The sequence below is a fragment of the Aplysia californica genome, unplaced genomic scaffold (genome assembly GCF_000002075.1).
Source record: "Aplysia californica isolate F4 #8 unplaced genomic scaffold, AplCal3.0 scaffold00324, whole genome shotgun sequence".
Taxonomy (NCBI): Eukaryota; Metazoa; Mollusca; class Gastropoda; order Aplysiida; family Aplysiidae; genus Aplysia; species Aplysia californica.
The window spans coordinates 299,982-325,347 of NW_004797594.1; the positions used below are offsets into that span (position 1 = coordinate 299,982).

At 40.5% G+C, this 25,366-nt stretch overlaps 1 protein-coding gene across 1 annotated transcript in view; it reads right to left on the reverse strand.

Annotated features, from left to right (window-relative positions):
- The window catches only part of LOC101851586 (CAP-Gly domain-containing linker protein 1), a gene marked incomplete in the record, with an annotated part of 91,891 nt that overhangs the window by 44,369 nt on the left and 22,156 nt on the right, over positions 1-25,366 (reverse strand). The window contains 8 exon segments of the mRNA XM_035970823.1: positions 2,189-2,246; positions 14,468-14,584; positions 16,157-16,309; positions 17,082-17,183; positions 19,134-19,191; positions 20,171-20,316; positions 21,410-21,508; positions 24,029-24,091. Of these exon segments, the coding sequence (XP_035826716.1) occupies positions 2,189-2,246; positions 14,468-14,584; positions 16,157-16,309; positions 17,082-17,183; positions 19,134-19,191; positions 20,171-20,316; positions 21,410-21,508; positions 24,029-24,091 (796 nt within the window).

Genomic DNA, 25,366 nt, shown 5'->3' on the forward strand with positions numbered 1-25,366 from the left:
TAGCAACACAAAAAAGTCATATAAACGCCAAAGAATAGGTGTTACAAGAGAGTAACTTACACAAAAAAGAAGGAAGAGAGATAAGGACAATAGATGTTCGATAGGAAAGAAGAAGTAAACCATACCAGAGCACCCGCCAACCACCCACCAAGAAACGACGTGTCAGCGGATAAGCAGAAGATACTCGATAAACAACCTCCTCCAGTAGGAATCTAGCTAACATCTGCTAGCGCAACTAGGAAGCGCCTCACCGTTGCATTTAGTTTTAGTAAGAGTTTTACGGCACTTGCAACACAATTAGGTCATATAAGTGCCGAAGATTAGAGGTGTTACAAGAGAGTAACAAACATACAAAAGGACGACGAGAGATCAGGACGATGGATGTTTGGTAGGAAAGAAGGAGCAAACCACACCAGAGCACATTACTCTACAGACAGCCGGTTTACTCGACAATTTATAAAAGGCTTCAAATTCTTTGTGTTAAAAAAACAAAACAACAACCACCAACACATTAATAAATCTAAAACAACACAAAATCTTATATTTTCAGTCAGAGGTCGATTACACTATTACTGCACGGTAAAAAGACAATAGTTACAGTAGGAGCAGTACTGAGGATGTTACAAAGACGCTACTGGGAAAACAACAAACACACCAGCAGGGAATTCCAACTGTCCTTCTTGTGTCCCTTGTTTAGTTTTAGTAAGAGTTTTACGGCATTTGCAACACAATAAGGTCATATAAGTGCCAAAGATCAGAGGTGTTACAAGAGAGCAACAAACACAAAAAAAAAAAGGAGGGGAGATAAAGACGATAAATGTTTGATAGGAAAGAAGGAACAAACCCCACTAGAGCACCCGCCAACCATCCACGTGTCCCTTGTGATATCGCTCGGCACTGACAGTTAATCTACCAAACGTTGGGATAGTCTCTACGCTACACAAACACACAGCACACAATGACTCACGTCTGTAGTTTCTAGACAATGCTTTTTAAAAAAATAAACAAATATAAAAGTCAATTATGATTATTCTATATAACGCTTTAGAGTAATAACTAAAAAACAACCAGACAACTACAAATGCAAAGGAAAGAATCTTTGCTGATAGATCAAGACACATATTTTCCTAAAAAACAACAGAGAATGACGCAGATTCTCTAACTTATTCTATAGAATGAATGAAGGCATGAATGAATAACAGAGGAGCTAGAGGGGGATAAGTGGGAAAGCAGTTTGCTGATAAGGAAATCCGCCAAAAATGTCAGATATATCCACAACTGGGGGAGGGAAGGGGGGATAAATTACATTTCCGCTATCACTTTAGTAAATAATCTTTAAGACTCAATCCTTATGGGACAACACTACTCTTCACTTTTCCTCAGAGAAAACGTTCAGTCTGTTAAAGATATCCAAAAGTCTAAGAAACCAACACATCCATGCTGAGGCTGACACTCCCTGATATCTATCATCCACCCTAATTCAGGGCTTGTCAGTCTTTGTTTTAGTAGAGGTTTTACGGCGCTCGCAACTGCATAAGGTCATATGAGCGCCAGAAAATAAGAGGTGTTACAAGAGAGTAACAGACATAAAAAAGAAAAAGGGGAGATAAAGACGATAGATGTTTGATAGTATAGGAAAGAAGAAACAAACCACACCAGAGCACCTGCCAACCACCCACTCTCTCTTTTCAAAACAAGAACAGCTTGGCCCAACAAGGCAGGAGGAGGGAAAAGAAAGTTCAAACAAACTCCATGCTGCAAAATCCCTAACACACTAGAGCACCCGCCAACCACTCACAGTTCAAACTCCATGCTGCAAAATCCCTAACACACTAGAGCACCCGCCAACCACCCACAGTTCAAACTCCATGCTGCAAAAACCTGAACACACTAGACAAGAAGACAGGCCTGGCCTCCTCTATGAGAGAAGCAGCAGCAATGACAATGACAATAACAATCTTTCGTCATCTCGCAGGGAGACATTTGTCTTGGTCGTGTACAATGGCAGTAGACTTTACAAAAGTTAGGTGCACTCACACATACACACAACAAGACAGGACATTAGTATGTCTCACAGGTTGAAACACACAGCTCTGTAAATCTCTCTCTCTCTCTCTCTCTCTCTCTGTTTCATTTGTAGCACTGTGTGTTCAGTAACCTCCCTGCAGTAGGTACGAACGGAGCTTACCTTGCACATGGTCCTCTTGTCTCTTGGCTTTTTCTTTGTGGGTGACCAACTCGTCTCTCTGTTTGTTCCATCATGAAAAGAAAATAGAAGCAAGAGAAAAAATGGATTAGCAATTATTGCTGAACGGAAAGGAGAAATATGTGCTTCAGGTTTTTAATTCTCATTCCCAGATGCTCAAAGGAAATTTTGTGAAAACTTTGAGCAAGCAATTTTAAAAAATGTTCCCCTTACCTTTGAAACAGACTCCTATATGAGTTTTAGTAGAGGTTTTACGGGGCTCACAACTGCAAGACTCCTATATGAGTTTTAGTAGAGGTTTTACGGGGCTCACAACTGCAAGACTCCTATATGAGTTTTAGTAGAGGTTTTACGGCGCTCACAACTGCAAGACTCCTATATGAGTCTTAGTAGAGGTTTTACGGCGCTCACAACTGCAAGACTCCTATATGAGTTTTAGTAGAGGTTTTACGGGGCTCACAACTGCAAGACTCCTATATGAGTTTTAGTAGAGGTTTTACGGGACTCACAACTGCAAGACTCCTATATGAGTACGCCTGTTGTTTTTTTTACTTGAAAAAGAAAACTTTACTTTGGCAAAAATCTTATCTGGCATCGTTCTGCAAAGTGGTCATTTCATCTCTTTTACTACTCAGACAGCTCTATGGCTGCTGCTTTCATGGATCCTAAATCTAATCAGGTCGGTAAAAAATGAGTATTTCCGCACCATATATTGCTCAATTTGCCATTATTACAATTGTTAAACAGAAGCTTGTGTAAATACGACCAAAGTCCAATAAATGAACGTCAAGGCAAGTTATCATCCTTCAGAGCCCGTTTTATACACCAACAGAATTTCCCACAGATATAACGACAGAGCTGGGTGCAAAATTCTTTGTTCATAAGAATAACAATTTTGTGGGGGAAAAAATAATACGGGTAAAAGGTGGAATGTAAAGAAAGACAAATTCGTGCTGGTAAAAATGTGACAAAACTACAGAGATCAAATCGAAAAAAAAACAAAAACAAAAACAAAAACAAAAAATGTGCCAAGTGAACCTGTGCCTCTACAGTCCCCACAGTGGGCTCCAAACCTTCACACGTTGTTTTACCAAGGACAGTCCCTTACAGTAAACACTCTAAAACAGTCAATTTTAATATATACAGTCCAGGACAGTCCCAAAGAGTAAATGTGAGGCATTGTAGTGAAATCAGGCGCTCGTCAAAATCATGAAATCAAAGAAATTTCTATTTTTTTGGCACTTGGGCAATTGTTTTCCAATATGTTTTTTTGGCTCAACCATTTTTATGCCCATTTAAAAACACATTTCTGTGTGGATTTTAACAGAAAAACGGTGAGTAAAGGCACAAAAAAAAAGAAGTAAATTTTCAAGTTTCCAAGGACTCTCAAACTATGAAAATCTTGTAACTTTGGTGGCCATTTCTCACTGATTCTACCTCTTTCAGGCCTCCTTCAATCACAAATATCTCGACTTCTGTTCAAGATATATGGACATTTCTTTCATCAAAGGCAAGGCAAATAAACAGGCTACAAGATGACATCATTAATTCCATTTGCCCGGAAACGCCTGATTCCATCGCGTCGTCACACAAATACTCTAAAATAGTCACTTTTAGTAAATAGTCATTCTGTATTAAAAAACCACAGAACACTTCATATCAAAACAGAGAGTTATTTATCAAGCAGAAAACAGATCTCTGGACTCTGGAAGCAGACTTGAACCGAGCGAGCAACAGAATGATTCAAAAAGGAAGGCAAAACACCGTGGTTCCTCTCATCTCACCTATAAATACCACGATGAAAGATGACAGTCGGAGTGACAACCTACAATCCCTCCCCCCGCCCCCCCGAAAACCCCAGAGACCTCTGAGAGATAATCTATAGTTTAGTTTTGGTAAGAGTTTAAGAGAACACAATAAGGTCATATAAGTGCCGAAGATTAGAGGTGTTACAAGAGAGTAACAAACACAAAAAAGAAGGATGAGAGATCAGAACGATAGATGTTTGATAGGAAAGAAGGAGCAAACCACACCAGAGCACCCGCCAACCACCCACAGATACTTTATGATGGGAAAAAACTCCACCCCTTAGCAAGAAGACGAGTGCATTATATCACCAACTGGTGCCTAGCCCGGAGTGATCACAGCTGACTTTCTTCCTCCACACCCGTTTCAACAAACAATGACTAATGTTACAAACTCAGATCCCAACTACTTAAACAACAAAAACTTACAAAATCTAGAAAGGAAAGAAATAAAAACCAAAACCTTAATTCAAACACAGGTCTTTGTTTCTCACTACCTTAACTACAAATTCTCATCCGACCTCGACTTAAAAATGGGTCGCTCGTTTAAAAAATATGATATTTTATGTGCGGAAAATCATTTAGAAGATATTGGCAGTGACAAGATAATAGATAAGCCGGCTAAGCTTGCGACGTCACAAAAAGGCAGTCGTTGAAAGAACGTGCTGAACTGTAGTCACAAAAACCACATGTTGAAGCCGCCGGCTCGGCCTCCCGTTCTAACTTTTTACTAGCAGTTTTTTCATCCACATCTAAGGTTCTGCCGCAAGGTTTGCCTTTCCTTTCCGAACCGGCCGTTCGGAGCCTGGACGTGTAGGGTACCTAACCCAAACAATTTACACAATAGTGACACTCCTTTTTGGAACCCTCTCAGATTCAAACTTCAACAGTATGTTGGTGAAAAAAATAACATCCAAAACCAAAAAAGTCTCGCAAGTAGATATCTGAACATCAGTAATTATCCACAAATGTAAATGCATGTGTTTGCCTGCCTGAGATAATGGACATGTGTTCATATTTTTGTTGCAGGAACACAAGAATAATAAGGAGCCTAAGTGTTTCTGATTATGAGCAAATTATATTGTAAGTGTGAGCAAATTATGCTATCTATGTTAAGCAAGTCAATTGAAAAAACAAAAAAACAAAAAGAACAAAAAAAACAAAACTGTTCAGTTCAAACAGAACCAAAGAAAAGCTGAGACAACAACACGAGCAAATTCTGAGGAGGGAGAGGAGGGAGAGGAGGAGGAAGAAAGTCAGCCGTAGGGCATCACTGGACAAGGCAGGGCAAGGTGAAGCAAGCCGTTTTGTTTTCCAAAATATGAAAAAAAAAGTTTTTAAAAAGCCAACAAGATGGTCAAAAGTGGTTTAGAATGAGCAAAGTATCATTATTTCCATCTAAGAGCAAGGGAAAGACCACACATCCATGAGAATAAATCAGCTCAAGTAAAACATAATGTTTATAAAAAAGCATCTTCATAAGGAGAAAAGCACACAGATAGCGAATTAGAACATGGGGTATCTTCAATAACAAACAAATCAAACTTCTGCGGGCCTGTGATGAAACTGACCGTAAAAAAAAAACTGACCGTAAACTAAACAAAATTTCTCACATTCCTCAGTATTCACAAGGTACTCATTAATACCTAAACTTCGCTAAAAAAAACCCCAAACCCAGGGTCCTTTTATCGAGAAGAAAAGTTGGCCAAGTCTAATCTGAGAAAAAACCAATGCAACAACTGCCACATTTGATAGAACACAGAGAGACACGTACGGGAACCGAGTTCAAGTCTTCTGCCTGTCTGCTGAACGGCACAACCACTACACCACAGATGTCGGTACATTTGCCCAGGGACAGACTACAATTACAGAAAACACAGAGAAGAAGTAGAAAGAGCAGACAACAAAAAAGTAACCCCCCCCCAACCAGCAACTACCAACTGAAGTGAGAAAATTTGATTAACAAAAGAGAGAAAATTTGATTTATTGACCAGAGGGTCAGACACAGAAGGGCTGTGAGGATTAGTTGTCGAAAAATAGTGAGGAGTAGGGTGGGGGGTGGGGCACAATGCACGTAACGTCGATGCGCATAACTTTCATCTATCACTGAGCCAACAAGCAAACTTCACAAACAATTAGTACAGATGTGCACGCTAAGATTATATTACAGCTGCCCAAAGAAAAAAAACTGTTCCTTCTCTTTATTTTCAACCTGTCATTCAAAACCAGCAGCCTCAGTCCAAAATAATATTATCCCTACTTCCAATGACCAAATTGACAGTTTTTAGTTCACTACTGTTGTACCCAGAATCCAACGACAAACTTGTTAGTTTGCTTCCTACAACAACATAATAATCACTGTTCTTCCTACAAAAACAACAACATAATCACTGTTCCATACTTCTTAAAGGCATGCCCCACTGAGATTGTCTCATCTCTTTAAATCAGGGTTCATACTGAGCAGGACATTTTTCCCCCCAAGACTTTTCCAAGAGTTTTCAAGACCAGATTTCTTTTTTCCAAGACAAATAACGTGTTAATTCCCAAAAAAATTTTCTTTCAGTCTCAGTGTGTTAAAATACATTACGGTACACTTCAGAATGCTTAAAGTTGACGTCTTCTAATCTTTGAGGAAGTATTTTTACAATAGATCTAGTTAAAAATTTGTTTTTCCAAGACTTTTGCCAACTTCCCAAAGTTTTCCATGAAAATAAAAACAGCATTCCAAGAGTTTTCCAAGACCCGTACGAACCCTGTTAAATTCTCCATATTTGAGGCATCGTGGTGGAACCAGGCTCTCGTCAAAATAATGAAATCAAAGAAAACAGCATTTCTGTTTTGTGGCTCACCACCTTTTACGTCTATTTAACAACACATTTTGTTGTGGATTATAGTGAAAAACGTTGACTAAAAGACAAAAAAAAGTAAATTTTCATTTCCCAAGGACTCTGAACCTATGGAAGTAACCAAACTTTGACAAATATCTCGGCTTCCATTCTAGAAAGTTGAGTATTTTTTTTTGCCAAATGCAAGAAAAATAAATAAGCTTTAAGGTGATATTAATAACTACTAAATGCGCCAAAATTGACGCGCGCCTGATTCCACCACATAATGACACATATAGACAAAGGTTTGTGTCATCATTGATCTCAGTGTGTTCACAAGAAATGAGACAAGAATGAAACCACCACTCAAGGCCAACTGAGAATATTAGCAATGGTTACCTATACATATATGAGGGCACAGGGGGAAAAAACCCCCAACCCTTTCAAACATTTTCATTTTTCAAGCTAATTCTTTGCTATTTGATAAAAAAAATATCAACTATTTAGTCAACAGCATGAAAAAACAAGAGTTTTAAATCTGCATTCCATGAGCAGGTAAAAGGCGCTTTTTTTGCAAGGGGGGGGGGGGGAGAGTTTACATAAAAATTCGACTGAAAAATATGAAAAGTGCACATTTGTTGTTCAGAAAATAAACCAATATAGATAGCTATAAGGCCAGCATGCAACATTTTTCCATTAGTAATATCCCCAAAAAAATCTGGAAGCCGTAGTATTTTAAGTAATAAAATCTAAAGCAATTTTTTTAAAATGACTAAATGTTATTTTTTTTAATGAGGGGAAAAAAAGGCAATCGTTTTAAAATAAATTCTGGGCTGCCCAGGAAGGATCATCTCACCCCATTCACATCCCTCACTACTTTTCATAAATACACTGAACACAGTGATAAAACAAACTGTTTTGCGAAGTCAAAAGAGAGGGCAATTTATCTCAGAAGCACCTCCACGTAAAACTAACACCCCAGAACACAGTCCGTCCTCCCCCCCCCTCCCCCCCCATACTCTCACAGTGCACAACTGTCATTTACGACTCTGATTTACGATTCCTACACAAAAATTCTGCAGACAGACAAAGTTCTCTTACTAAACTTGATTCAAAACCTTTACTCATTTCTATATTTCACGACGGTGCGATCCGAAGAGACAAACCAATGGGTGTGGTTAGTATGGTGGGGTGGCGGGGGCATGCAAATGATAAGACCTCAAAAATGTCTCCATGCTTCAACAGCGGTGACTATTGATACAACTTGCAGGTATACAAAAAGATCTGTGCACAGCTAGCTAGGCGGTGGGTGAGGGCACAAGTCACTGGGACACAAAAGCAAAACAAACAAACAAACAAACAAATGAGACTCAACTAAAAAGGCCAGGCCAGCAAACACCAGAGAACCCGATTCAAAAACAAATTTGGATGTTAGTTTTTTTAACTTTGAAGCCGAAGCACGTGTTTGCTAACGAGAAAATTCTATTTCAAGAGGCAAAAACTTTCCCAAAAGTAAATCAAGGTTGTTTTTTTCAATTACTCCTGTTTGGATATTGTGCTCGCGTATATGTGTACAGCTGTACGAAGGCTTTGCTTAATCGAGTAGGAACCGAACCTGGTGTCTAAAAATAGACAGGGGAAGCTCCGTTAGACAGCGACTAGGTGTATATGGAATAATAAATCAAGGGGATCAAAGGAAGGGACAAGAAAAGGTGGGGGTGGAGGTGAGGACAGAAAGTTAATGAAAGCTCAAAAATGTGTGGTCTGCCCCTTACCTTCATTCAAAAGGAATTTTTCTCCCCCATCTTTGAGAGGCTCTTTCTTTTTCTCTCTCTCTCCCTCTCTCTCTCTCTCTCTCTCGCTTTCCCTCTCTCCTCACTGAGAATCTTCATGAGGGAGGTAAGGGAGGACTGGTGGGGAGGGAGAGGGATGGATGGGGAGGAGGAAGGGTGGAGGTGATGGCGGGCGGGTGGGTGAGTGGGGGGGACATTTGGGGGTTGTATGTGAGGACCCGCCAGTGGTGGGGGTGGTGGTGGAGGTGAAGGTGGAGGGGGTGGAGAGAGCTGACTGCGGAATGCCTTAAGTCACGCCCGCTAGAACTTTCTGCAGATCCAGCAGCCCCTGTGTCTGAAGTCGCCGTGGCAACGGTGCGGGCGGCAGGCAGGCGGGAGAGAGGAAGGCGATACAGAGCCGCAGAGCCAGAGGGGCAGGGGGAGGAGGGGGAGGGGAGGGGGGGGACACCAGTTATGAGGATATCAAAGGCTTGTCGTCAGAGATGTGAAGAAACGTGAGTGACAGATGAAGAGATGAGAGATACAAAACAAAACATAACACAAAGTTCCTGCCTCTACCAATGACTTTTTTCAACTACACACTCTCAGTTTTGCCCTGCCCTGTCCCAGCAAAGAGCAGAAAAACCAGCACCCTGTGCAGAGATCCTCTTTCTACAATGACAACAATTCAGACATTCATTCAGGTGCTGAGATAGTCATAATAGAGCTGTGGCGACCTACTAATACATGATGAAATGGAGGAGAAATCACTTCACAAAACCTGAAGAAACCACCCCGACAAACCACAAAAATTTGTTTTAGCAGAGGTTTTACGGCGCTCGCAACTGCATAAGGTCATAAGAGCGCCAGAAGATTTTTTAGAGGTGTTACAAGAGAGTAACAAACATAAAAAAAAGAAGGAGAGGAGATAAGGATGATAGATGTTTGATAGGAAATAAAAAGCAAGCTACACCAGAGCACCTGCCAACCACCCACTAACTACAAAAATGATTTGCTCTCTCTCTCTCTCTCTCTTTATACAATTCAAAACACTAGCTCCCTTAAACAAAACCCCTTCGGAAAGGACGCCGAAAAAGAACAACGGCAGGAACTCGTTCCTTGAGAGAGAAGAAGAAAGCTACTTGTGTTGTTCAAATGCAAAAAAATCTGGTTGCCCTTTACTTTAGTTTCTCACATTAAGGAAGAAAAAAAAAAAAATGTCTTGCTCAAACTTTCAAAATAAACTTCAGAAAACTATAAATCTTCTATTGTCCTCTCAACCACTTCCGCTCCCTTTCCCACACTTCTAGTAACTTATCCCACATCCCAAAAGTAGACTTTTTGTCAGGGACGTGAAGACAGGACAGAAAAAGTTCAGAAGATACGAGAGCTAAAATTGAACACAAAACTACGACCGCCACTTAGGAAAGAAAAAGCAGCAGTTCCCTGTTGCAGTTCAGGCACAGTTATGAGCATGACATGTTGGTGAATCAGCCCATTTACAATTCTACAGCGCATAATGGCCTAAAGACACTTTAGTCAGTAGCACTGCCAGGGGGGGTCAAAAACTGTCCTTTCTCTCAGTGGACGGGTATCTCATCTGTGACAAAACCAAAAGGAACTCTCCTGTCTGCCTTCTGGTTCACTCCACAGAACAAGACGTGAGTCTCTACAAATGCTCCACTAGAAGAATAGATCGACAAAGTCTGACAGTCTTTGGGAACGCTGAGAACAAATACAACATGACATGGTATGGGTTCCATGCCCCTTTCAACACAGCCGGTTCAGGCAAGGTCTCACCGCCTATCTATCTTTCTATCTGTCTGTCTGTCTATTTATCACCAAGCAGGCCGAAGGGCTAGAACTCAGATGGCCACTGGACTGCAAAAGGAAAAACAATCTATCAACAAGAAATTTGGGCAAACAGACCAGAGAGTCGAGAAAATTTATAAAAAATGAAATCCGATTTCAAGACTGAACCATTGGAAAGGAAAAACCTGGTGGCCAGCAGTCTTGTCCTGCATGATGCGAGTGGAACCATCATCATCAGTCAAAAACCTCTACCTTGAAACTCACAGCAGCGAGTGACCGAGCTCAAACTTTGACCAGCGGGTGAACCCTTTGTGGGGAGACGTCCGGAGAGAATACGCAGAAACACACAAGACTTTTCCCTGTCTACTGATCTGCCGCCGGCAGCAAAGACAACATAATGAACAAGAGCAGTAGCCCCATGCACATCCACATACAATAGCCTAGCGCTATATCACACGGTGGCTGACTCCTACAGGACAAGATACCAATGGGTTGACAAGTTAGTGAATGCTATATCTAGGTTAATATTCTTCATTCCGACACAGGCAGTCATGCGCTTTAACATTTGAGAATAATATACATAACATACTCATCAAGATCACTGTTAACATATAAGGGGTGACAATGACGAGGAATACATAAAACAAACTTTTACGAGTACAAAATACGACAGACAAGTATAGACAGCTTTCTCTCTGGCCACCAATGTTGTGCCCGTCCCTCTCTGAACAAGACTATGCCCCCCCCCCCTCCCCTTTCTCATCTTCTTGCTGTTCCTTTTCTTCTCAAGTCATTTTCTCGTTCCCTGTTCCATCACAGCTGACAGCTATAACACTTACTTATTGAGCAATAGCTGACTTGGTTGTGCATCAAAAAGGACTACGGAAAGTCTTATACACCCACAACAAGGCAATCCACGGGGGAGAAGGAGACCCGATTTCATTTATTTTAGTTGCCCAATATCTATTTTTAGATTTTCGGTGATTTTCATAGCTACTTTGCCTTAATGTTATCTAACATCAAACCTCATTGAAAACTGCACTAGAAATAAGAGACGGGGACATTTAGTCATCTGGATTGTCCACCCTGACATACTGGACCATACTGCAGTGGCTGGCACTAGCGGTCTTATAGTCAATGGATTCCGTTCAAGTAAATGTGAGGCAGCGTGGTGGAATCAGGCTCTCGTCAATTTTTGGGCATGTAGAGTTATTGTTATCATCTTATAGCATGTTCACTTGTCTTTACTTGGATGAAAAAAATATCCATTTATCTTGAATACAAGTCAAGATATTAGCGAAACAAGGAGGTAGAGGTCACCGGTTTTCAGAGGTAAAATTAGTGAGAAAATGGCTGCCAGAGATGAGTTCCTTACCTTAAGAGTCCATGGTAACTAAAAATTTACATTTTTTGTGCCTTTAATCAATTTTTAAGAAAAATCCACACGCAAATGAGTTCTTTAATGGGCATGAAAGATGTTGAGCCAAAAAACAAAAATTTGATAAAAATTCATAAACCTGCGGAAAAATTCAAGTTTCTTCACTTTGATTATTTTGACGAGAGCCTGATTCCACCACGCTGCCTCACATATTGTCGAGCTACGTTGTTTTTAGTTTTCGTAAGGTTGTACGGCGCTCGCAACTGCATGAGGTCATACGAGCGCCAAGAAGCTTCCTCCTCCCTTCTCCTATCAGAAAAGCTAGTTAACAAAAGGGGAAGACTGTGACCCTGCTCACAGTTAGAACTTCTAGAACCTTCTATCAAAACTGACACAAATTACTGACATTAACCCTTAAGTGTACTCAACAAACTGACACAAATTACTGACATTAACCCTTAAGTGTACTCAACAAACTGACACAAATTACTGACATTAACCCTTAAGTGTACTCAACAAACTGACACAAATTACTGACATTAACCCTTAAGCGTACTCAACAATCTGACGCAAATTACTGACATTAACCCTTAAGAGTACTCAACAACAGTGTTAGTGCTTTCGTAAAACTAAAAATCCAAAGTAAGAAAATGAGTACTGAAAGAAAAAGAAAAAAAGACAAAAAGTGGGAGAAACATGTGACCCTGCATAATTCAAACTACTACAAAGGAATGTACGTAAACCTTTCCCTCTGGGATCATAATTTAAAGTATTATCTTATCTTTTCTCATCTTATCACTGATTAAAACAGCATCAAAAGAAAACTATGTAGGCCTGGCTTTATTCGGTCAGCTGCTTCCATTATTCAAGAGCCCTCCTTCTATGTACATGTGGACAAGCCTACATTCAGGTCATGGTCATCAAGTTGTGGGAATCCTCATTGGTGAAGAAACAAGATCATAAAACTTTATCTTTACATTTTTACTGATTTTAAAGAAGCTCACTTGTCACATGCCGCCACAAAAGCTTTGGGGAGATTCTATTTTTGTCTCTCAGCATCAAACTTTATTCCCAAGGGTAAAAGAACTTTAAGCTTAGCTCCCGGGCAAGGGAAAGTGATCAAAAGCATAAATAAGAGATTCTACACAATAAAAATAAAATTCTGTGCTGCGAGGTTATGAAAAAGAGATAAACTTTTAAACTTTCTAACAAGTATTGAAAAGAGCCGAGCCCCCCCCCCCCCCCCCCCCTCCCCCACCCGTCATCAACTTCAAGAAGATAGAAACAAATCAGGCATTCATCTGACTCAAGCTATGACAAAAATGTGGAACCCCGACAACCCCAATCTCACATAGATGTACGAACACAATATGTGAACATTTATATCCTGTCTCACATAGATGTATGAACAATAAGTGGACATTTATATCCTGTCTCACATAGATGTACGAACACAATAAGTGAACATTTATATCCTATCTCACATAGATGTATGAACAATAAGTGGACATTTATATCCTGTCTCACATAGATGTATGAACAATAAGTGGACATTTATATCCTGTCTCACATAGATGTACGAACACAATAAGTGAACATTTATATCCTATCTCACATAGATGTATGAACAATAAGTGGACATTAACGTATGTTCACGTAGAATAATGGTGACAGCGTGACTTCTACCCTCCTCCACACATCGCCCCTGTGTGCACGCCGTATACGTCTACGACAAAACAGCAGCACGTCAACCTCCGCGGAAGCTCTCCTTACAGAGTGCAGAAAATGCCGAAGCGTGTGACACGTGGAGTGCTTGAAGGAAAGGTGTGAAGTTATACAAGAAAGCACGATCGGCTCCTGTACAAATTTTGACAACTGAAAACTTAACACCCATGAAAAGTGGAAGACGATGACAGTGCTAACAGGAAGCAATAGCGATGGAAATGACGCGAAATAAAAACAGAAAGAGTGCGTCCGATGACGAAATATGAGAGAAGCAAACACAATGACGTCTGAAGAACACATGAATGGTACACACAAAAAACACAGTCCTTGTCCTGCTTTCAGCCCAAAAGGGGTTGCTTATCAAAAAAAAACTTAGCTGAACACATTTTTTTTTTTACCCCCCCAAAAATAAATTATTCAACAAACACAAAAAGGTATCACATTTATCCTGTGATCCCAAGTGGTCATAATTGGTCGCTTTTTAAGGACAAGCGGGCTAACCCAGATTTCGGGGGTATCCAGATATCTTGACCTACACCAAAAGTGGGCATAGCCCTACCTATAGGAGAAGTTTGGTTTCATTGGCGTGTATATTTGTTTGGTTATAGAGAAAACTTTCCTTGTCTTTTGAAGAAACTGAACAAGGAGCAAAAACGTTACCCTTTGATTTTCTCAAAACAGCATTTGTCGGGACAGCCCGCTTGTGCATGAAAGCGAACAATTAGAACGATTAACAAATGTAAACTGCAAAACAATTCAGCAAATTCAAAAACACTTTTCTCGCAAAATGCCCAAGCAAAAATTTTGAGACCGCTAAAGTTTCCGTCACTTGAATTTTGAACAGCAACTCCCATCTGACAGACGCAGGACAAGCAGAAAAATCTGACACACACAAGAAGAAGAAAAAAACCCCAAAAGACGACGATGATGACACAACGGCTCACCACATCGCTCAGCTGCTGGGTCATGGCCGTCATTTCCTGGCGCTGGGTGGCCAGCATTTCCTCCAGCTCTTTGACGCGCTCCGCCTTCTCAACCAGCTCGATGCTCACTTGACTCGTCTGGAAAAGTACAAGAGAAGAAACAATCACACATCACGTAAAGAACGTAAACCGCAAATCATGTTCGACACTTTTTGTTCTAGCTTTAGTAAGTGTTTTACGGCACTTGCAACACAATAAGGTCATACAAGTGTTGAAGGTTAGAGGTGTTACAAGAGAGTAACAAACACAAAAAAGAAGGAGGGGAGATAAAGATGATAGACGTTTGATAGGAAAGAAGAAGCAAACCACACCAGAGCACCCACCAACCACCCACTTCGAGACTTTACGACTTACCAATTTACACACAGTTACGCTAAACAAAAATTAAACGACACGTGCGCAGGAATTAACCATAATAAGTCACAAAGCAACACAGGGCTTATCTGTTGGCAGCCTCCTTTAAACTGTCGATAAAATTCATTTGACAGGCTAAAAATAAAAGGCAACCATGAGCACAAGTCAACATTTCTTACAAGCAGGCGTAAGTAAGACAAACCTATGCCACATTGTACCAGGCAGCTCCTTTTTATCATGTAAAGATTATCTTTGAAAATTAATCACATATGCTTTAAAAAGTTTTAAAGTTTGGTAAGAGTTTTACGACACTCACAACTACCTAAGATCATGAGCACACGGAACACAAGTTGTAAAAGTGCGAAGACACAAAACTAGTTAAATACAGACTGATGAACCAATAAAAGAAGTTTTTTTACCGTCTAGAATAAGGCTACCGTCTGAATAAACATCAACGTGTATTGCTAGTTCAAATATATACAAGTATCTATATATGTACAAATAACTGTAAAGGTCTTCTATTATCTATTTGCGGTGGCCGAATTTTGCTATTCAAAAGGCTTTTTAATGGCTGCATCGATCAACATGCGGTTTTCGCCAAAAAATTCGTTAAAATATTCTCCAGATCATGACGTCCTTGGTTTTTTCACTTTTGAGACAGTTTTGCTGCAAAATGCTAAATTTCTTTATTTCCCCGATCGCTTTTGTAGGCCGACTGGCCGACGCTTCTGTCTCTGTAATTTAAAAAAATCCGGAAGTGATATTTCGCGAGGTGCATTTTGTTTTGAGAGTATAGATCTAGACCTAATTTTTTTGCATCTCTCAATATTTATTTCCCCATTCCAGTAGAGTGTAAATATAGTAGGCCAATGAATTTTAGCTTATATTAAAGCACTTTTCTTTTCATATTGAATTTTAATGAAAGCAATATACAATTTAATTTCTTAGAATACCTGCATGTGTTTTTACAGTCCTGTATAGCCTCCAAAAAAAATTTCCCTATGAGACAAATAAGTATTACCTTATTCTGATCTTTTCTTAATCCTATCTGTTCGTCGTGTTTTAGTATCATATCCATACGACCTGGGCAACTCTGTGCCACCACTTTCAAAGAGGAAATTAACTTGTTAATCTGATCCGTATGCTTTGAATAGCAGTCTGTCAAAATTATTTTTTGATAAATACTGAAAGTTTCAAAGAGATCTTTGTACTAGAAGTATTTTAAAATGTGAAGAATACAACCCAGGGGGTACAAAATGACCCTAGGGCGTACGGACAGGGTTAAATAGTACACACCTTTGCTCCATCTTCCAATCTGGAGGACTCGAACGTCTTGACCTTGGTCTCGGCCTGCGTCAGCTTGTAGGTGAGCTCCTCAATCTGGTCCAGGTAGGAGATCTGAGCCTCCTCCGCCTCGCTCACAGACTTCTGATGGGACTGTAGCTGCTCCTGTTGGTACAGACAAGTAGAGAAAGAGAAATACAACTAGCTTTAGCTCCTGTTGGTATAGACTACAGACAAGTAGAGAAAGAAAGATACAACTAGCTTTAGCTCCTGTTGGCAGAGACTATAGACAAGTAGAGAAAGAAAGATACACCTAGCTTTAGCTCCTGTTGGTATAGACTATAGACAAGTAGAGAAAGAAAGATACACCTAGCTTTAGTTCCTGTTGGTATAGACTATAGACAAGTAGAGAAAGAAAGATACAACTAGCTTTAGCTCCTGTTGGCATAGACTATAGACAAGTAGAGAAAGAAAGATACAACTAGCTTTAGCTCCTGTTGGCAGAGACTATAGACAAGTAGAGAAAGAAAGATACACCTAGCTTTAGCTCCTGTTGGCATAGACTATAGACAAGTAGAGAAAGAAAGAGACAACTAGGTTTTAGTTTTGTTTTAGCAATAAGAGTCTTAACACTTTGCAGTCACATAGCCAAAAATAACCGCCAAAGTTTGGTGACTTCCAAATCTTGAGAGTCCTTGGAAACTGCAAATTTACAGCTGTTGGGTCTTTAATCAACGCTTTTAAGTAAAAGTCACCCAGAAATGTGTTCATAATTGGACAACAATGGTGTTAAGCCAAAAACAAACAAAAAATTGATAAAAAATTGCCAAACCGGCGGAAAATGCCATTTTCTTTTGGTTTCATTATTTTGACGAGCGCCTGATTTCACCATGACACCTCACATACACATCACTAACATCGTCAAAACCTTCCGTACCTTCATTTCCTGTAGCTCTTTCTCCAACTTGTCTGCGCGTTCTTTTTCTTTCTTTGTCTGTCGCTCCAATTCCTTGACCTGAAGCTCATCTGAGGCCCTCGACTGCACAAAAGTGAAACATTCAGAGATAAGAGAAGCACACACATACAATAACCTTCTGGCACAGCATTAAAGAATATTAGTTTTCGTAAGTGTTTTACGGCACTTGCAACACAATAAGGTCATATAACTAAGTGCTGAAGATTAGAGGTGTTACAAGAGAGTAACAAACACAAAAAAAGGAGGAGAGACCAGGACGATAGATGTTTGATAGGAAAGAAGGAGCAAACCACACCAGAGCACCCACCAACCACCCACCATCAAAGAACTTGGCGATACGACAACCCAAAACCCTTAACATTCAAAGATCAAAGCATGCAGAAAATGCTGTCAACCCATGAGCAAAAGATATTTGCAAAAACACTAAAGTTGTAATGGGTTTCCCATGGATAAAGATATGGGCAGTGCTTCACATCAGTTTAGTTAGTTTTAGTAGAGGGTTTTACGGTGCTCGCAACTGCATAAGGTCATATCAGTGCCGAAGATTAGAGGTGTTACAAGAGAGTAACAAACACAAAAAAGAAGGAGGGGGGAGATAAAGACAATAGATGTTTGATATGAAAGAAGAAGCAAACCACACCAGAGCACCCGCCAACCACCCACGTCTAAACTTTATCACAGCAGATCGACCTTGAACATATTATATATATATATATATATATATATATATATATATATATTATACAAGTGCGGTCCAGAGGAAAACCAAAAACAGTAACATTCTTCAAACACTTTTGCCCAAAACTATTTCCCTCTCACAGCGGAAGAGAAAGAGACAGGAACTTGACACAGACATGTATGGCTCTTTTCCTCTACGCAGACGGTTAATTTAGCTTAAGATGGTCTCAAGGTTGTCTTCATGCAGCTTCTTTCACGGCTAATTCTTCCTATGTTTGAAGCGCAGATTCTGTCGCAGAGCTTGCACGTCAGTGACGTAGATCGAAGCTCTGTATTTCCGCTGTTTTCCTTTCGTCGTTGGCGCTTCTCAGCCTGGTTGTTTCTAGGGCTGCTCTGTAACATAAGAGTCCTTTCATTTATCATTTTCCTCCATGTTTTCCAGTCCTCAGCTATTTCTTCCCAGATGCTAACATCTACTCCAAGCCTAGTGTTGTTACTTGAACATATAAGAATATTAACCACTAACCTTTTGGTTGCCTGTGGAGATGCGTTTACAACAACAGTTATCCAAACCTGTCTCTCTAGATCGTGTAATCCTTTCCTCAGCGGTGGGGCCCCGATGCGTTGGAGTCTCCCAACACAAGCACAGAAATAGACCGAGGCTCTGAACAGACATTCCCCCTTTCCTCACGCCAAAATCTCTGCAGGCCTCCTCTGCCTCGATACAGCTCTTCCCTCTACCCTGCTGTAATCCAGACTGCACTTGTCTCCCACTTACTCACTCTCTCTGCTTTATACACTTGCATCAAACAATACAACTGAACTGAGACTGCACTCGTCTCCCACTTACTTACTCACTCTCTCTGCTTTATACACTTGCATCAAACGATACAACTGAACTGAGACTGCACTCGTCTCCCACTTACTTACTCACTCTCTCTGCTTTATACACTTGCATCAAACAATACAATAGGCTAGGCCTAACCCGCTGCCACTGACCAACACGCCAGATTGCCTAACAAACAGCCAAATAGACCACATTTAGATAAGCTGTTTTTCCAGGTGTCTTTGTACCTCAATTTTGGTCTTCCTCTTGGTCTCTTTCCCTGGGCAAGTTCTCGATAGAGAAGTTGCTTCGGAATTTCTTTATTTGTTTTGTCTAAGACACATCGTTATGACTGTAGTTTTATTTGAGCAGCTTCGGAATCCTGTTGTCGTCCATTCTCTTGACATGGCCCAGCCATCTCCATCTTATAAAACACAGACACAGACACAGAGACAGACACACAAACAACAACTGTGCCCCCCCCCCCCCCCCCCCCCGTGACAACTCACCTCTCCGTCGTCTTTGAGAGCTTCTTCCTCCAGCTGGAACTGCAAGTCTTCCACTTTCCTGAAAAATGTTTTTAAAAAGAGGATTTTTTTTAAAAAGAGGAACAAAATATTTACAACAGTGGCAATAATATTTTACAATCATGGAAGGACAAGACGGTAAGAAAATACTCAGCTGCTGTTTTCGAAAACCCAAATTTGTTCATGTTTGGTTACCACTTTACAGTCCCACAGCCAGCAGTACAAAATAGTCTATCTGACCACCCAGTCAGGAGAGCAACGGACTTCTCAGGCCTGGCGCATAAGTGCGGCAAGTGACCGGAACGGACAATTTGCACCGGCGCATTATTGCGCCAAATGACAGCAAGGTATTAAAAACAGTGGATGGTTGGCGGGTGCTCTGGTGTGGTCTGCTCCTTCTTTCCTATCAAATGTCTATCATCCTTAAACTCTCTTCTTTCTTTTTTGCGTTGTTACTCTCTTGTAACACTTCTACTAATCTTCTGTCATTTAAACGAGAAATTAGAGAAGAGGAAGGCTCTTTACATCAGTTCACGTTTTTTCTTTTACTTGGAGTGAAAAGAAGAAGCCCACTGGCACATTAACAGCCATTTCTTAGCTGTTTGTTTTTTCAGTTTTAATAACGTTTTACGGCGCTCGCAACTACATAAGGTCATTTGAGCGCCAAGGGGTGGATGTCAACAGAGAAGTTCTTACAGGGAATCGGGCTTACTCTGCTCACCTCTCTAGCTTCAACAGCACAAAGTCTGCTTCGACTATCAAGGCACCCCGGAAATAGCGGGTCACAAGAGAGTGACAAACATACAAAAGAAGTAGAGGAAAAATAAAAATAGGATTAGGATGAGGGGGGAAAAAAAGCAGCAGTTCCCTATACAAGAATAGATAAATACATGAATAAATAAATAAATACATGAATAAATAAACGAATAGATGAATAAATAAATGAATAGTTGAATAAAGAAATAAATGAATAAATAATTAAAAAACCAATACCAATTGTAAAGAAATGGAGGACTTGCCTTTTCTCTTCCTCCAGGAACGCCATGAGCTCCTGCTTCTCTCCCTCCACGTCCGACAGTTTGGTCCGTAGCCCCGAGATCTGCTCGTCCGCGTCCTGCATCAGCCGCTCTTTCTCCGACTTGATGCTGCTCAGCTGACCCTCCGCCTGACGACACAGAGCAATGTGTTTTAGTGAGGGTTATACGGCACTTGCAACACAATCAGGTCATATAAGTGCCGAAGATCACAGGTGTTACAAGGGAGTAACAAACACAAAAAAGAAGGAGGGGAGATAAAGACTATAGATGTTCGATAGGAAAGAAGAATCAAACCACACCAGAGCAACCGCACACCACCCACTAGGCTTATTTAAGATTTTCGAGTTAGGATAAGAAAATAAAGAATAGCAATAGAAAACAGAAAATGAGCTGGAGATAACTAGACATTTTCTGAAAGCTTATGAGTTGAAGAATATTGTTAGACTACTGCGTGTGAAAAAAATAAATGTTTCAGTGAGCGTGACAGTGACCGTCTATCATTTGACAATGAATGTCAGATTGTATTTTGTTTACAAACACGTTCCTACATCCCTCAGTTGATTTTTTATAAGAATATAACACCCCTTTCAGCATATTCTACAGGTTTTATAAGCTTTCCAAAAACGTATAGTTATAAGGGTTTTTTTTTAAAATGTAAAATATAATTTTTATACTCTTTTATTCACAGCATGTCGTGTTATTTTCAAAAAATAAATTCCCAAAAAATGAACAAGAAGTGGCATGGACGATCAAAAATAAATTTAGAATATCAGATTATCTCACAGAAACAAAACTGTGACTTGTATAAGCTCTTTTAACACTTCCGTTTTTCACCTAAATCTAAACCACTCACAAAAACTTGGGCTTTTATGCTTATTTTAGATTAGAGGTGTCACAAGAGAGTAACAAACACAAGAAAACACAACCAGGTGAGATAACGACGATAGATGTTTGATAGGAAAGAAGAAGCAGACCACACTAGAGCACCCGCCAACCACCCATGGATCTTTATGTCTAAACCACTGACAAAAACTTGGGCCTTTACGCAAAGCAGGGAACAACACGACAAAGCGTGCGGAGCAGCAAAACACAATAAAGTAAACCTCCCCTCCTCTGCAACAGGGCATGCAAGAGACCCATGCACACACACACACACACACACACACACAGACACGCGCGCGCGAACACACACACGACAAATGCACGCACAACACTACTAACCTCGTCTACGTGAGCGGCCGCCCTGGCGACCTCTGACCTCTCCAGGTCGCGCTCACGCAGCAGCTGTTCGATGTGCTCCTCTTTCTCCTTCAGCGCTTTCTACAACAGCAAAATACCGACACAAGCCATATTGATTGAGAGGAGGACAGAATAATATACATACGTACGCGTCACTTTAAATTCTCGAAAACAAAAAAAACAACCCGACAGAAATAACGACAAAAACCGCCAAAAATGATCAAAGCAAGCGGGTGGCCATTCCCTACACACTGACCACTGACACAAAAACGTACGATACAACAGCATGTCGATTTGACGGATTACCTAAGCTGTAGTAAGGAGTTTTACGGCACTTGCAACACAATGAGGTCATATAAGTACCGAAGATTAGAGGTGTTACAAGAGAGTAACAAACATTAAAAAAAGAAGGAGGAGAGATAAGGACGATAGATGTTTGATAGGAAAGAAGGAGCAAACCACACCAGAGCACCCGCCAACCAACACTGATTACCTAAATGGTAAAATACAGAGACAGATGGGGGAGGGGGGGGGGTCATAGAGATGAGAAATAATAATATGAGTAAACAAAACAAATCAGCTGTAAGCGAAGGTAGGCGTGATGTCCAAGGACAGGGAATAAATATACGAAGGTTTAAGCATGTTGTGTGGAATGTGTTTAGTCAGGTTAACAGTTATGAAATGTAAAGAGTAAAGAGAAATATTTCTATACAATAACAGTCATTTATTATCACGAGGAAAGAGAATGACAGAGAGATAGACAGTATATGACCTCAGTGCTTTCTTGTTCTATCTCCATTTTTAATAACAGTGAAAACAGCTCATAACAAAGAGTGAGCTTAAGAAGAAGTCACATTACACTGTTTAAAAAATTTTTTTAAAATGGAGATACGACATGAAAGCACTGAGTTCGCGAGTAGAGGGAGAGTAAACAAGTAGAACCCACTAGCATCACCCTTCGACCACCCATTCGGCCCTCCCACGCGCAACAGCGAAGCATCTAACATTAGTATCTGGAGAGCATCTATGTACAAGTCTTTGTTTTAAGTGATTTCCTCCCTTCTCCCTTCCAGACCTGACATAGACAACACACTCTACGGAACACTACAGCAACTGCAGCAAACCTGCACTTATCACTACATGGCATTGGACAGAAGGGCCAGAGCCCAGCTGTTGCTGGATCGATAACAACAACAACAACAACAGCAACAACAACAACAACAAAAAGCGATTTCAAAAGGAGAAACCCTTATCAGCCTTGAGCAGTGTAATATATAATGACATTTAGAGAGCATTTGACCTCCTATGGCTTTCGAGACATTTCAAACAACCGTATTGAAAACATTTTCAGTAAGCGAGGCAAGAGCCGACATCAGCAATAATGAATAATGCTGTTTCTTTATACAGGGTAAAAGTTAAGGCGCACAGCGTAGGCAATTTAATGTGTTAATAAATAAACAAGAACAGTAAGAAGAAGTAATTAAGTTAACGTAAACTGTAACTAAACACTATGCAAAGCCAGCATAGACTACAAATGTTACAAATGAAATAACCCAGACAGGCTGAAAACCGACTGACATTTCAGGGAGAAAAATTCATCTTGTCTGGGAGCCTCTCACTTTTGTGGTATTTACAAAATCTCATTGATTGAAACAAACAAAAAGGTGTGTAAATATAAAATACTGACCCCAGACAAATACAAAGCAAGGATAGACACATTCTGGTACCACAAAAAAAACCTTTAAAAAAATATTCCGAATTTTCTGTTCACTTAGAAACCCAGATATCTTTACGGAAGAATCAGGTTTACTCAGCTCACCTCTCTAGCTTCAACAGCACAAAGTCTGCTTCGACTATCAAGGCACCCCGGAAATAGCGGCTCACAAGAGTGTGACAAACATACCATAGAAGTAGAGGTAAAAATGATGATAGTAAAGATTAGGAAAGAAAAAGCAGCAGTTCCCTGTTGCAGTTCAGGCACAGTTATGAGCATGACATTGATGAATCAGCCCATTTACAATTACAATTCTACTGTGCATAAGAACATGTTAATATCCCCCCTTTGGGAATGGCCTAAAGACACTTCAGTAGCAACCCTTTGAAAAAAGCTGAGGGGGGGGGGGGTGTAAGGATATGGTTGAGGTAAGTAGGGTCATGGAACCCACAGGGAGCACGAGGCAGGGGTAGGCCACTGGAAACATGGAGGAGATGTGTGGAAAAGGACATGAGAGAGATGAAGCTCACTTGGAACAAGCTAGGAAGGATGGCCCACGACATAGATAAATGGAAATGGAAGGAGCTTGTATGTGGCCTTTACCCTGCCAGGGGTGAAAGCCATTGATTGATTGAGCTGGGTCTTGATGACACATCATAAAATTCGATGGCAACAAGGCAAGAGGGCGACCGAGAAAGACAGACCTGGATAGATGGAGTCAGGGAAACATTAACAACTCACAACATCCCCCTGACCCAAGCTCTCCGGCTGGCGACAGAGAGACGTCTCTTTCTTCCCGCGACACCCAAAAGGGTAGAAGCGGAGGACAAAAGTAAAAGTAAAAGGTACAGTGAGAGTTGGGTCATGGTGGACGGTGGTCAACTCACCTGTAACGCGGCCGTGGTGGCGGAGAGGTTTAGAGTGCTGGGCCTTTGTCCTGTTTTCGAGGCCTGTGTGGTGGTGTTAATCAAACATTAGAGCGCTACACTGGACAAGTGTGTCAGCAAAGACCATCCTATACATATATACGTCTTGCTGCCCGTCAAAATACAGATCAGCCATAAAAATGTTTCATTTTGCTTAGAACTGACAAAAGAGAAGCAAATGGCATCTCCTTTTTTACTTAAAACTGCAGCTTTATCAGTGACAAAAAAATGTTTAGCACAGCTGAGGAGTCGCACTCTCCACTTACATCAACTTTTTATACATGATGGCACCAACAATTTCACAAATAGAAAGCAGAAACAGTGAATATAGTCCATCCAAAGTGAAAAAAAAACCCCGGCCATCCAAATATAGAAAAGCAAATCAAAACTCCACCCACACAGTTACTGTTATTTCCCTATTTCTTTTGTAACGGATACTCCTTTTTATTTTGACGGACTGCAAGACATATATACATAAAACTAAGAGGGGTCACTATCGCCGGTCTCAAGAGCCTAGCTGTCAGAACTAGGGGTCGACACATGTCAGAAAACGGATAAAAATCTCACGACGTTTACCAAAGTTCAGGGTTCATACTGAGCAGGAGATTTTTTTCCCCAAGATTTTTCCAAGAGTTTTCGAAGACAAGTTTTCTTTTTTCCAAGACAAATAACATGTCAATTTGGAAGAAAATTTTAATGCAAAAATATATTATGGTACACTTCAGACTGCGTAAAGTCGAGGCCTTCTAAACTTTGAGGAAATATTTTTATAATAGATCTAGTTAAAAATTTGTTTTTCCTAGACTTTTCCCAGAATTTTGCCAACTTCCCAAAATTCCAAGAGTTTTCCATGTCTCGGAAATTAAAAAGAACATTCCAAGAGTTTTCCAGTTTTCCAAGACCCGTGCAAACCCTGAAAGTTCCCGCGCACGGGAGAGAGAAATGTTTCGATAGAACCGAGACCGGCGTCCCTTCTCCAACATGTGTCGACACACGAGGCGAAGCGGCAAAAATAGAGGTGGACCCATCTTAGCGGATGGTCTTTTGTGCAATTCAATGGTCTTGGCATACGGCATAAAAAGGCATGTGCTGGATAATGTCTTACAACTCAAATGTGTAAATCTCAGGACTTTTAATTCATAGTTTTAGTTTTAGTAGAGTTTTTACAGCGCTCGAAACTGCATAAGTCAGAACTCTTTTTTCTTATTCTGGAAAAAAAACAACAACAAACAAAACCAAACCCCCCCAAAAAAATCCAGCACCAGATGTTCCCAAACTGACACAGCTCAATAAACCGTG